This window comes from Nycticebus coucang, chromosome 22 (genome assembly GCF_027406575.1).
Source record: "Nycticebus coucang isolate mNycCou1 chromosome 22, mNycCou1.pri, whole genome shotgun sequence".
In the NCBI taxonomy this organism is placed as follows: Eukaryota; Metazoa; Chordata; class Mammalia; order Primates; family Lorisidae; genus Nycticebus; species Nycticebus coucang.
In genome coordinates this window covers 51,117,522-51,130,392 of record NC_069801.1, presented here as the reverse complement: position 1 = coordinate 51,130,392, position 12,871 = coordinate 51,117,522, and the positions used below count along the sequence as shown (strand labels likewise).

Here is a 12,871-nt window from a genome sequence, read left to right as displayed (position 1 = left end):
AGAACTCTCTGCCTCTAGACTGGCTCCCGTCCTCCATCCTCTGTGTCACGTCAGTGACTTTCCTAACACATTGGACCTTGTCCCTCCCTGTTCTGACACCTTCTGTGTGCCACATTGCCTCCACAATGATATCCTAAGCCAGAGCCCCCAGCTTCCTTTCTCACCGCGTTCCCCCATTCCCCCACCTGACACACAGCTCTCCTCTCAGCCCCTGCTCCACCCACCAGTTCCCGACATGCCCACATTGTCCTGCTCTAAGCTTTTTGCCTGGCTGTTCCCTCTGCCTGGAGTTACTTCTTGCCTGTCTCCACCTCCACCTGTCAGCGGCTTGCTCATCCTTCAGTACCCAACTCCAGGAGGCTTCTGAGGTTCCCCAGGTGAGAGTGGTCACCCTCCTGAAATACGTCAGTTTTCACTCTGTTAGAGCAGTCATCATATGTTCTGATCCTTATTCCCTCATTTGTTTCACAAGCATTTATTAAATATTTATGTCTAGCTTCCCCGCTTTGGATGCATTGGGACAGGACCTTTGTGATCTTTTTTTTTTTTTTTTTTTTTTTTAATTGTTGGGGATTCATTGAGGGTACAATAAGCCAGGTTACACTGATTGCAATTGTTAGGTAAAGTCCCTCTTGCAATCATGTCTTGCCCCCATAAAGTGTGACACACACCAAGGCCCCACCCCCCTCCCTCCATCCCTCTTTCTGCTTTTCCTCCCCCCCATAACCTTAATTGTCATTAATTGTCCTCATATCAAAATTGAGTACATAGGATTCATGCTTCTCCATTCTTGTGATACTTTACTAAGAATAATGTCTTCCACTTCCATCCAGGTTAATACGAAGGATGTAAAGTCTCCATTTTTTTTAATTAGCTGAATAGTATTCCGTGGTATACATATACCACAGCTCATTAATCCATTCCTGGGTTGGTGGGCATTTAGGCTGTTTCCACATTTTGGCAATGGTAAATTGAGCTGCAATGAACAGTCTAGTACAAGTGTCCTTATGATAAAAGGATTTTTTTCCTTCTGGGTAGATGCCCAGTAATGGGATTGCAGGATCAAATGGGAGGTCTAGCTTGAGTGCTTTGAGGTTTCTCCATACTTCCTTCCAGAAAGGTTGTACTAGTTTGCAGTCCCACCAGCAGTGTAAAAGTGTTCCCTTCTCTCCACATCCACGCCAGCATCTGCAGTTTTGAGATTTTGTGATGTGGGCCATTCTCACTGGGGTTAGATGATATCTCAGGGTTGTTTTGATTTGCATTTCTCTAATATATAGAGATGATGAACATTTTTTCATGTGTTTGTTAGCCATTCGTTTGTCATCTTTAGAGAAAGTTCTATTCATGTCGCTTGCCCATTGATATATGGGATTGTTGGCTTTTTTCCTGTGGATTAATTTGAGTTCTCTATAGATCCTCGTTATCAAGCTTTTGTCTGATTGAAAATATGCAAATATCCTTTCCCATTGTGTAGGTTGTCTCTTTGCTTTGGTTATTGTCTCCTTAGCTGTACAGAAGCTTTTCAGTTTAATGAAGTCCCATTTGTTTATTTTTGTTGTTGCTGCAATTGCCATGGCAGTCTTCTTCATGAAGTCTTTCCCCAGGCCAATATATTCCAGTGTTTTTCCTATGCTTTCTTTGAGGATTTTTATTGTTTCATGCCTTAAATTTAAGTCTTTTATCCATCTTGAATCAATTTTTGTGAGTGGGGAAAGGTGTGGGTCCAGTTTCAGTCTCTTACATGTAGACATCCAACACCATTTATTGAATAGGAAGTCTTTCTCCCAAGGTATGTTCTTCTTTGGTTTATTGAAGATTAGGTGGTTGTAAGATGTTAGTTTCATTTCTTGGTTTTCAATTCGATTCCAAGTGTCTATATCTCTGTTTTTGTGCCAGTACCATGCTGTCTTGACCACTGTGGCTTTGTAGTACAGACTAAAATCTGGTATGTTGATGCCCCCAGCTTTATTTTTATTACTAAGAACTGCCTTAGCTATACGGGGTTTTTTCCGGTTCCATACAAAATGCAGAATCATTTTCTCCAAATCTTGAAAGTACGATGTTGGTATTTTGATAGGAGGACCTTTGTGATCTTTGCATACCTCAGAGAAGAGAGTTTTGTACATGTAGGACTCGAGAGGAGTGTGCAGCACCCCTGGGACGCTCCGAGGACTAGTGGGCAGGAGCCTGGCTCTGGGATGAGAGCCATGGTTGAATTCTGGCTGTGCAAGTGACTTCCTTTCTCTAAGTCTTGGATTCCTCTTGTGGGTTATGGTTTGAATCAGATGAGGTGATGGTGCACGGTAGGCCTCATGGCTGTTACTAAGGCTCATGATCGCCGTCCCGATCATGAGAACAGTGTTGTTGAGAACACTGTAGACGGTCCATATGTGAGAGCAGGCTTTGGGCGAGGATCATCTTGAGGATCCTTCCAGTTCTGGTGCTCCTGGCACATGGTGGTAAGTGTTTAATGAATGTTAGAAGTTGTTTTTATCTTTATCATTGTATGGTCAAGAAGCAGTCAGGAAAAACCAAAACAGCTGCAAAGCAGAAAAACAAAACAACTCTCACCTTAGTGTACTGTTTGAAGCACCCTGCCATCTGTGACCACAGTGGAGCCACATAACTGGGACACAGATGGCTGTGTCTGTCTTCCGTCCCCATTTCACAGAAGGGGCAGCTGGAGGATGAATTGACCTGCCCAGGCCTCACAGCCAGCATGTGGCAGTGGGTCAGTCCAAGGCTCTTTTTTTCTGCTGTACCTTGCCTGCCCCTCAGTGAGGACCTCTGGGGATGGCCAGACCCCACCTCCGCCCTCACCAGCCTGGCAGAGGAGGCACCCAATAAGGGTTTGTTAAATGACTACTTGACCGCCTGATTGCATTTTTCTCTTTCTCAGAGGAATAGTAGATAACTTAGAAATTCAGAGAGCCTACACGCCCATCAGCCCAGCCAACGCAGAAGGATACTTTGAAGTTTTAATTAAGGTGAGTTGACCCTCAAAGATGCTCTCAGATACCACGATGGTGCCTCTCTTGCCAGCTTGGCCCATTGATGTGGAAAAGCTTACATTCACAGGAGGGGGCTGACTCCAGGGAGGAACAGGGACAGGGAGGAGGCCTTCTCCCTTTACCTTCTTTCCTGGAGAGAAGGGGCTGCCAGACCACCAGCAGAGGTCTGTTCCAGCATATTCCTGACAGAGTTTACTCAAAGGAGGCTCAGACTGGGAACGGGAAGGCTGCTTCTCCTCACCTTTTTACCTGTCTGTGGAGAGTAAGCAGCAAGCTAGGAGGAGAAGGGGCGCCGAGTCCCACAAACCTACTGTGTGCTGCACGCTGGGGTCCAGAGTGTGTCGGGCACAGTGCCTGCCCTCGAGGAATCCACCCAGGACAAGTGACTAGATGTGGACAGTACAGCGTGACAGATGCCGTGACACAGGAGGCCCAGCAACTCAGGGCAACTACGGCTACAGGGGAGCTAGGCTGGGCTTCCTCGTAGAAGCTGGGTGTTTAAGGAGCAGGAAGGCAGAAGGGAGATGTGGGAAGGAAGCTCTGAGTACTGGAACGGCATGGACAGTGGCCAAAGAGGCATGGTTTGGGGAAATACGACATCTGTCGTGCAGCAGAAGGGGGGAGTGCCGAGGGAGCAGGGCCCAAGGTGAGAGAATCAGGTGAGGGGTGGGATGTGGAGAGCCTTGTGGACTGGCCCGGCTGACCCCACCTCTCCGGGAGAGGTGGACAGGGGCAGGAGCATTTGCGTGGGGCCTTGGAGAAGGAGTAGAAATTGGCAATAACGGGGAATGGCTTTGTAGGCTGAGGGAACAGATAACGAAAGGCAGGGAGGGGTGAAGTAGAACAGGCCTTCGGGGACCCAGCGCGAGTGGCGGAAGGAGGGGGTGTTTGTGGGGTAGCCGGGGTGGAGTGACTGGCAGAGATGAGATGAACGAAGTGGTTCAGATACAAAACACCTTGGAGACACAAGGAATAGTCAACAAACGTGAGAGTTCATGGAAATCCAATTATGTGGAAAAATAATTATATGAACTTGCTGATACTCGTAACATTTTTTGACTTACAGAAACACCAGTTTCATATGGGTCAACCTAATAAATAGCTCTAGAACACCATTTCCCAGATGGCATCCTAGGGAGTACCAGTATTTAAGAATAGCTTTCATATCTTTTTTTTTTTTGCCGATGAATACCCTCTCGGGTTAGTTTATACTTCCCTCAGTTTTTTCCTCAAAAACTCAACCTCCCTCTATTCAGAATGTTGGCTACAATATAGCAGAAACATCCATTTTTTATTTTTCCCCTTTCTAAAAAAGATGGGAGGAGTGTGACTTTAAACAGGCCAGTTCAAAGTTGAGGAAAAAGCCAAACACAGGCGGGCTGAGGGTGCTATGACTAGGCTGAGCCAAGGGAGCGCCGGGCCTCAGGGGAATTTGGAAGAGACTTTCCTCTTAAGCCTGTGGGCCCGGCAGCCTCCATCCTGGGCCCAGCCAGGCATTAAATGTGCCTTGGGAAGAAACTTCTATCTGGGCCATGGGCCAAAGGGACCTCTGTGTGAGCCCGACTACTTCTGTGTCACTCATGAGCGGGGCACTCGTGGAGGTGGCTAGCTTTCACATCTTTAATCTACCTTATAAGACATGAATTATTACCTTGATTTCACTGATAAGCAAACTGAGCCCCAGGAGGACCCAAGGCCCCAGCACTGTCTCCAGCTCCTGCCTTCCTGCCTGCCTTCAAGAGCCCAATGTTTATTCCCTCACTCATAAGCTTGGATGGGATCTCTTCTTTATGCAACTGTTTGTCTGGGAGATTCCACAAATCCTCTCCAAATGGCCTGCTTCCCCAAGCTGCTTGTCTGGTGTATTTCTGTTGAAGGGATAAGTCTGGAGACAGTTCTTCAGGGCAGCTGGATCTCTCCCAGCTGCAAGGCTGTGATTTTCTCCTTCGTTTACCGGAAAGCCTCTCTTTAGAGAGATGCTTAATTATCTCTAAGCTGCTGGTTAGGAAGAGCTGCAAATGCCTTTGTGAACTAGAAGGGCAGGCGGGGTTTTATAGGGTTACCCTCTCACGCTGAAGGGAAGGAGGGATTCCCATTTCTCAGGCTCCTTCTGGGCACCAGGCACTGCTTCCAGCTCTTTAATATCTTGTTCCAACTTCATAACTCCCCTGCAGATCATATTATCCCCACTTTACAGATGAAGATACTGAAGCTTAAGAGAGTTGACACCATTTGTCCCAAGGCTCCTGGGGTAATGTGATCCCAACTGGAAAGATAAAAGTGTCAGTTCTATCTCACAAGTATGTGTTGAACATTTATTCTGTACCAGGCTGTATGTGGGTGCTGGAGACCCCCTTCTCCTTGGATAGTATCTATGCTGCAGGGCCTGCAGGGCCACAGCTGGGGTTGTGGCTCTCTCAAGACTGGGCCCAGAAAACAAAGTGTGCGTGAGACACAATCTTGAGCAAGACAGGAGAAAAAGACAGGCACACCTTCCCTGCCAGACCTCTTCCAGATGAGCCTTATGCAGGTGATGCCCAAGGAAGTTAGAGATGTGTCAGAGGGGGCTGTGCGCACTTAAGGGACGGGTGTGGGGCCAGTCTAGCCTCCCTTCAAGCCTGGCTTACTCCCCTCCAGGCAGCCTTCTAGTTCTATCTCCTGGTGCTTCCCTCACTCCCACCCCAACATGTCCACTTGCTCTTCCCAAAACCTGACCCAGGTTGTTCTACCCTGATCATACCACACCTGATGTCCAGAATCCTCTCTGTACTCTGTGCTCCCATCCCCAGTGAATTCAATTTTGCCCGTCCTTCAAGGTCCAATTCAAATGCTTCCTCCTCCAGGAAGCCATCTTTGACCCCATTTTGTGGAAGTGACTAACCTCCTTAGGGACCCGCTAGCACTTTTCCCCTCTCCTGGGAGTGTCAGGTAGTGTCTGCCTTCTGTCTTCCTGAGACTTAGGTCCCTCTTAGATTGTGAGCTCTATAAGGGGAGAGCCTGAATCTGGATTGACTGATTCATTCATTCAAATATTTATTAAGTTCTTTCCATGGTTCAGACACTGGTTGCCTTTGTGGTAATTAAGAGCTGATTGTCGCCGTTGCAGCCCCAGCATGGTGCCTGGCAGAGTTGGCAGGCACCCAGGAAATTAGATTGCCCTCCCCCGATGGAGGAATCACTTCTACCCCCTTCATTTTTACACCCAGCCAGGAGATGGTATAGGATAACACAGATTGCAAATATGTAACCTGTGAACTGAATCTGGCCTACGAATACAGTAGGTGTTGGCCTGCACAGTGACCAGTATTTAAAAAATTTGAATTAATTGTAGACACTTTAGAAATGGGATGTTTTGTCCAGGCACTATGGCTTATGCCTGTAATCCTTGCACTCTGAGAGACCGAGGCAGGAGGATCACTTGAGCCCAGGAGTTTAAGATGAGTCTGGGCAACTTGGACTCTCTATCTCTACAAAAAAATAGAAAAATTTGCCAGGTATAGTAGCATGTGCCTGTAGTCCCAGCCACCTGGGAGGCTGAGTGGGAGGCTCACTTAAGCCCAGGAGTTTGAGGCTGTAGTGAGTTATAATGTCAGCACTGCACTCCAGCCTGGGCAGCAGAGTAAGACACTATCTCTAAAAAAAAAAGGGTAAAAATATGAATCTCCTGCCCCTCAGAAAATCAATAGATCTGGCCTCACAAACTCTGGGCTGGAACTTGAAAAGTGGCTTCCCCCTTTAGAGGGAACATCCACTCACCAATTGATCACAGTTCCCACCACTTCCCCACTCTCTCCCTAACACCAAGACTGAGTGTAATTGTTGGTACCTGCATGGGTCCCATAGGCATTCAGGTCTGAGACCTCTGAGGTGAAGGCTATAGGTCCTGTGGGTTCTCATCCCAGCCTTTCCATCTGTCTCCTGCGGAAGCTTCTGGGCCTGGTCTGGAAATTGGGAATAATCGTTCCAACTTTGTAGGATGAGGAGGGGTAAATGAGATAGTGCAGGAAAAGTGCTGTGCACGCATGAGGTGCGGTGGTTTGTGTCGGCAGCATGTGCCTACCCACTGGGGTCCCCCTGTGTCTGCTTTCAGTGCTACCAGGCTGGGCTGATGTCCCGGTATGTCGAGTCCTGGAGAGCAGGAGACACAGCTTTCTGGCGAGGCCCTTTTGGAAATTTCTTCTATAAACCAAACCAGGTATGTGCTAGCACCCCAAGTCTTCAGGAGATCTCCAGGGCTTACCCTCCAGGGCTATGGTCTTCACACTTTGGGCCATACAGTCTCACTGAGCTGTTCTTCCTGTGCTCACACCCAGGAAGGGCTGTGAGCTTGGGAGGACACGGGATAGACACTAATAAATGACACTGCCTTTCCATGCTCCAGAATGGTCCCAGGCTGCCCACTGCTTAGAAAGTGAGGCTCACATGCTTGGTGATCAGGACCGCTATGTCGTTTGACCCTCACAGGCCTTTGCGGTTTGACATCCTGTCTCTAGACTAAATACACCCCTGAATTCCTAATTGGTAGCCCACTCCCAAGCTTGGAAGGTTCTTCCTCTTCATGGCATGTTCAAATCCCTTCCTGATTTTCCCGGAAAGAGTTAGTAATTTCTGATCAATTGGTGCATATCTGGAAAGCAATTTGGCAGTATGTGTTAAGAGTCTTAAGAGTCTTCAAATCCTCTGACCCAGTAATTCCACTTCTGGAAGTCTAGCCTATGGACCGAATCCAAAATGCTGGTTCTTTTGCACATGTTCATTGCCTCTTTCTTTATAATAGCAGAATGTTGGAGACAACTGAACATCCTACAGTAGTGGGAACAGTTCAGCTTCTTCTATAAACCAAAGGGGTTTGTAGAAGGGGGGGGTTACAGGTGCTTGAATAGTACATTCTGGATTTTAAAATCACGTTTATCAATGGTGTTAAATGCTCATGCTGTAAGATCAAGTGACAAACACTAGGTACAAAACTGAATCTACAACGGGTTGGGAACTAAATTGCACAGAGAAATTATGGAAAGAAAGTGCAATGAGGGTGGCGCCTGTGGCTCAGTCGGTAAGGCGCCGGCCCCATATACTGAGGGTGGCGGGTTCAAACCCGGCCCCGGCCAAACTGCAACCAAAAAAAAAAGTAGCCAGGCGTGGTGGGCGCCTGTAGTCCTAGCTACTCGGGAGGCTGAGACAAGAGAATCGCTGAAGCTCAGGAGTTGGAGGTTGCTGTGAGCTGTGTGACGCCACGGCACTCTACCGAGGGCCATAAAGTGAAACTCTGTCTCTACAAAAAAAAAGTGCAATGAAATGTTAGCAGCTCTGGGTGGTGGAATTTGGGTGATTTTTATTTTCTTCCTTATACCCTCTAAATTATCTTCAACGAACACCTATTACCTTTATAATTAGGAAAACAAAGCAAAATGAGAACAAATGGAAAGGAATGAATCATGCCTTTGTCTTCATTCTTTTTGCTTAATTTAAAAATAGCTTTTATTTTTTTCCATATTACAGGTACAATACATACTGATTACCCAAAAAATCATCAGACATATACATACACAAAATGAAAAAAACACCCATTAGCCACCTACCAAGACACCCCAATTTTTTTTGGGAGGTGGGGGACGGAGTCTCGCTTTTTTTCCCAGGATAGAGTGCTGTGGCATCACAGCTCACAGCAACCTCAAACTCTTGGGCTCAAGCAATCCTCTTGCCTTAGCCACTTGAGTAGCTGGGACTACAGGCGCCCACCACAATGCCCGGCTATTTTTTAGAGATGGGGTTTCACTCTTCCTCAGGGTGGTCCCAAACTCCCGAGCTCAAGCAGTCCACTCGCCTCAACCTCCCAAGTGCTGGGATTTCAGGTATGAGCTTCTGTGCCCGCCAGACACACCAATCTTACTGCCTTGGTGTATAGCCTTCCAGACCCTCTTCAACAAGGGGATATGGGCAAACATACATGTGTACACGTGTGTGCACGCATGTATATGTATAAAATATGTGACACCTCCTGGTGAGCTAGGCTCTGACCTTGGCCCTTGCTGTGTAGTAACTGAATCTTCACAACAGCTCTTATGGACCACAACCCCCATTTGTAGATCTGGGGTGTGCAGGTATTAATGTTCTTCCGCAATATTCTCCTAGGACTCCCCACACGAAGCCTGGCATTTTAGCTGAGTGTGCCCCTGTGTGCCTCAGACCCTTGAGAGCAGGGAAGGGGAATTGTTCCCATTTCCTCCTGACTTAAAGTGGATACCAGATGAATATTCTCTTGACCAGCTTTTCTGGGCAGAGCCTCCGGATGCCTTGTGTCTGCTCCTCTGCATCCACAGAACACTTGAAAGCCTGTGCATTTCTTTTTTTTTTTTTTGCATTTTTTGGCCGGGGCTGGGTTTGAACCTGCCACCTCCGGCATATGGAGCCAGTGCCCTACTCCTTTGAGCCACAGGCACCGCCTCAAGCCCATGCAGGCAGTTGTAGGGGCTTGAGCCTGGCAGGAGAAAAAAGAAATGGTGTCTCACCCTGAAAGTTCAGCTAAGTCCTGGCTTTTCAACAGACAGACACCACGTCCACCCCAGGGCCAGGTCCATGCTGGACTCTGGGGACCCAGAGATGGTTCAGATGAGGCCCCTGTCTTCAGAAGCTCACAGTCTAATGGTGGAGTCAGACACATCAATAGGTGACATCACAGTGTGACTAGTGTTGTGCAGAGGGATGCCCAGGGAGCTGTAGGAACACAAAGGAAGGACCCTCTTCCTGCCCCCCAGCCCTGGGAAGGCTTCTCAGAGGGTCGTCTGAGCTGAGAGGGCAGAAAGGAGGAGCGTGGTAGGCAGAAGACCTGGAGAGAACGGGAATACAGGACAGGATGGTGTGGCCAGCAGTAACTGACGGGGCGGGTTTCAGAGGCTCAGCAAGAGGAAGGAACCTATTTCAGCCTAGACTATCCACCAGGCACTTGGTGTCATCTCATTTAATCCTATGACAATTCTGAAACAGGTGCCGTCTCAGGGAAGTGCTGTTATTTTTTTTTTACCATTGCAGAAACCGAGGTTCAGATGAGTGAAAGAGCTCACCCAGATCACAACTTGGGGGATTTTAATCTCTAGAATGAGGGTGGTGAATAGCTCTCTGTGTAGGTCAGACACTAACTTTTAAAGCATGGACCTTAAGGAAGATTACCCCCTGGGCGGCACCTGTGGCTCAGTGAGTAGGGCACCGGCCCACATACCGAGGGTGGCGGGTTCAAACCCAGCTCTGGCCAAACTGCAACAAAAAAATAGCCAGTGTTGTGACAGGCGCCTATGGTCCCAGTTGCTTGGGAGGCTGAGGCAAGAGAATTGCCTAAGCTCAGGAGTTGGAGGTTGCTGTGAGCTATGTGGTGCCACGGCACTCTACCAAGGGTGATAAAGTAAGACTCTGTCTCTACAAAAAAAAAAAAAAAAAGATGACCCCTGGTTAAGAGGCCTAGAGCCGGGGCTTCCTGGGATGGGAACTCCCCTTTTTTGCATGGTTCTTTTTTGCCTGTGCTGTGCTAGGCTTTTACATATGTTATCTCATCCAGACTAGGGAAGAGCAGGCTCGGGAGTCCAGGGAGGGGAGAGCCCTGAGATCTCTGCAGGGCTGTTGTGGGACAGGGGAAGCAGCCCACAGTGGGATGGGGTTGGACTGGGCACAGCTTTGGCAGGAGCAGATGAAGACCTCCCTAGCAAGGGGAGTTGGCCTAGGATAGAGCAGCCTGTCTTGGGAGGTAGTGAGCTCCCTGTGAGCAAAAGGGTGTAGGCAGAGTCCTTGATGCTTTAACAGGCACCCAAGCCATTTACAGGATGGGCTACACCGTTACATGTTCCCTTTCAGCCCCAAGAGTCCATAGCCTCTGTCACCCAAATCTCATGTACCTCTCACAAGCACACAAGCGAGGATGGCTTCCTGGAGGAGGTAGAGAGAGGATGTAGATTGGTGGACACCTCGGAGGGGCACTGCTGTCCCAAGTTGAAATGAGCCCAAGAAAAGCTTGGTGGTAGGGTGGGGTGGGTGAGGCCACCAGCCCCCTGTCATGTGCCTGTTCCATCCCCAGTATGGTGAGCTCCTCATGCTGGCTGCAGGCACGGGCTTGGCCCCCATGGTGCCCATCCTCCAGAGCATCACAGACAATGAAGATGACGAGACTTTTGTCACTCTAGTTGGCTGTTTCAAGACCTTTGAAGGCATCTACCTGAAAACCTTCCTCCAGGAACAGGCCCGTTTCTGGAATGTCCGTATTTTCTTTGTACTCAGCCAGGTAAGTAAGCCCAGGGTGGCCACTTCCCTCCATGATCGAGATTCTGCTGTCCCCTTGTACCCAGCCCAAGAACCGGCTGCAGCCTCTTCCTCAAGCTATAATAATAACCCCTTACATGGGGGTGTACCCCCTGTATTTCTGGCACAGGATGCAGGTATTGTGTTTGTGATATGGATAAGGAAAGAAGCTCGGAGGTGAAGGTACCAGCCAGGTGATGCTGCTAGGTAGGCGAGGCCAAGATTCCGGCCCAGGGCTGCCTGGCTCCCCAGCTCTCCCTCTGTGCTTGGCTGCCTCCCACCGCCCTCTAGCATCACTTACACGGTGGGGCCTGGGGTACAGCGCTGTCTCCAGTGCTCAGCACAGGGCAGCTTCTGAGTAGAGACTCCCTCAGTGATGGTAGAGTAAACTGGATCTGAGTTCACTGGGTGGATCACGTTCTTCACCACTCTGTCCCTCTGGGAGGGTAGCTGCTGTCAGACTCACCAGGCTGCAAGTGTCTACCTGGAAGACACTCTGCCTCCTGTCCCCTCCCTCTGATTCCCTGTCCCCTCTGCTTGCTCAGGTGTCCCTTCCTGGGCCCTCCCCACTGGCCACAGCATGGGGGGCTGTCTTTGTCCTTTATTTCAAACCAAGCCTTTGTTCACCTGCCTCCCCTGGGTCTCCTTCCTGCACCTCCTGTGCCTCCCTCCATTCTCTGTTGCTCAAGGTCAGCCTCATTGCCCTGGACTAGCCAACATCCTTCCCATCCATTTCCTCTCTTTGGGCAGCTTTATGTAGTCCCTAAAGACCTGCTTGTCTTCAGTTTTGTGGCTGGGTGTTTGTGTGGGTGGGTGGGGGTCAAGAAACTAGAGTTCCCTTCCAAGTACTGGAGTTCCTAAGTGTCCAGGGGCTGCAGCTCCGAGGCAGACCGTGCAGTGGCTTGAATATCGAGAGGGTCTCGTGTGGTGAACGTTAGTAGCAGCAGGATGTCTGTCCTGCCCTGGGGAGGCGTGGTGAGGGCAGGGCCCTGCCCGAGAGCCTGGGCAAGGACGGTGGGAGGAGGACATCGTCATTCCTAAGTGCCAGCGTAGCCTTTTTAGGTAAGGGAAAGAAACTCCTTTCTTGGTGACAGCACTGCTACCTGGGATCTGGTTGCATGAAGCAGAATGAGGCAGGAACCTGTGTGTTTGTGCAGCTGCCTTGCCCCTGGTGCCCAGCATGGTGCCTGGCAAGTTTCTGCTCCTTGAGGAAGTTAACTGAGACCTTACAACATGAACAGAAATTACCCTACGAGGGTGACAGTGATGGGGAGGAAACAGTTCTCCCATAGCGAGTCTCAGTGGCTGCAGGATGCAGAAAGAAATGGCAGGACTCGCGTCCGGCTCTGCCGCTGCCCCTGGCTTGCTGCATGCTGAGGGGGCTCTCCTCCTCCCTGTGCCTCACTTGTCCTAGAAGGGTAACAGCCTACCCGGAGGCTCCTTGGGAGGTGACGGGCAAGTGGCTGGCTCAGGATAGGGCTTGGCGAAGGTGGGCCTCCCACCCTCCTGCCTCAGTTTCCTCATTCGGCAAACGACTGGCCCATGAACCCTGAGGACTCCCTCCCAGCACTCAC

The 12,871-nt window shown here is 49.5% G+C and overlaps 1 protein-coding gene across 3 annotated transcripts in view; it reads left to right on the top strand.

Annotated features, from left to right (window-relative positions):
• LOC128575049 (NADH-cytochrome b5 reductase-like) overlaps positions 1-12,871 on the top strand; it is a 34,308-nt gene that overhangs the window by 7,776 nt on the left and 13,661 nt on the right. For all 3 annotated transcript variants that reach the window (XR_008376910.1, XR_008376909.1, XM_053576297.1), the window contains exons 4-6: positions 2,903-2,990; positions 7,105-7,209; positions 11,077-11,280. Coding sequence is in view for 1 of the 3 variants with exons in the window: in XM_053576297.1 (XP_053432272.1) it covers positions 2,903-2,990; positions 7,105-7,209; positions 11,077-11,280 (397 nt within the window). In the remaining 2 variants the exon portion in view is untranslated. The remainder of the gene's footprint in view (positions 1-2,902; positions 2,991-7,104; positions 7,210-11,076; positions 11,281-12,871) is intronic.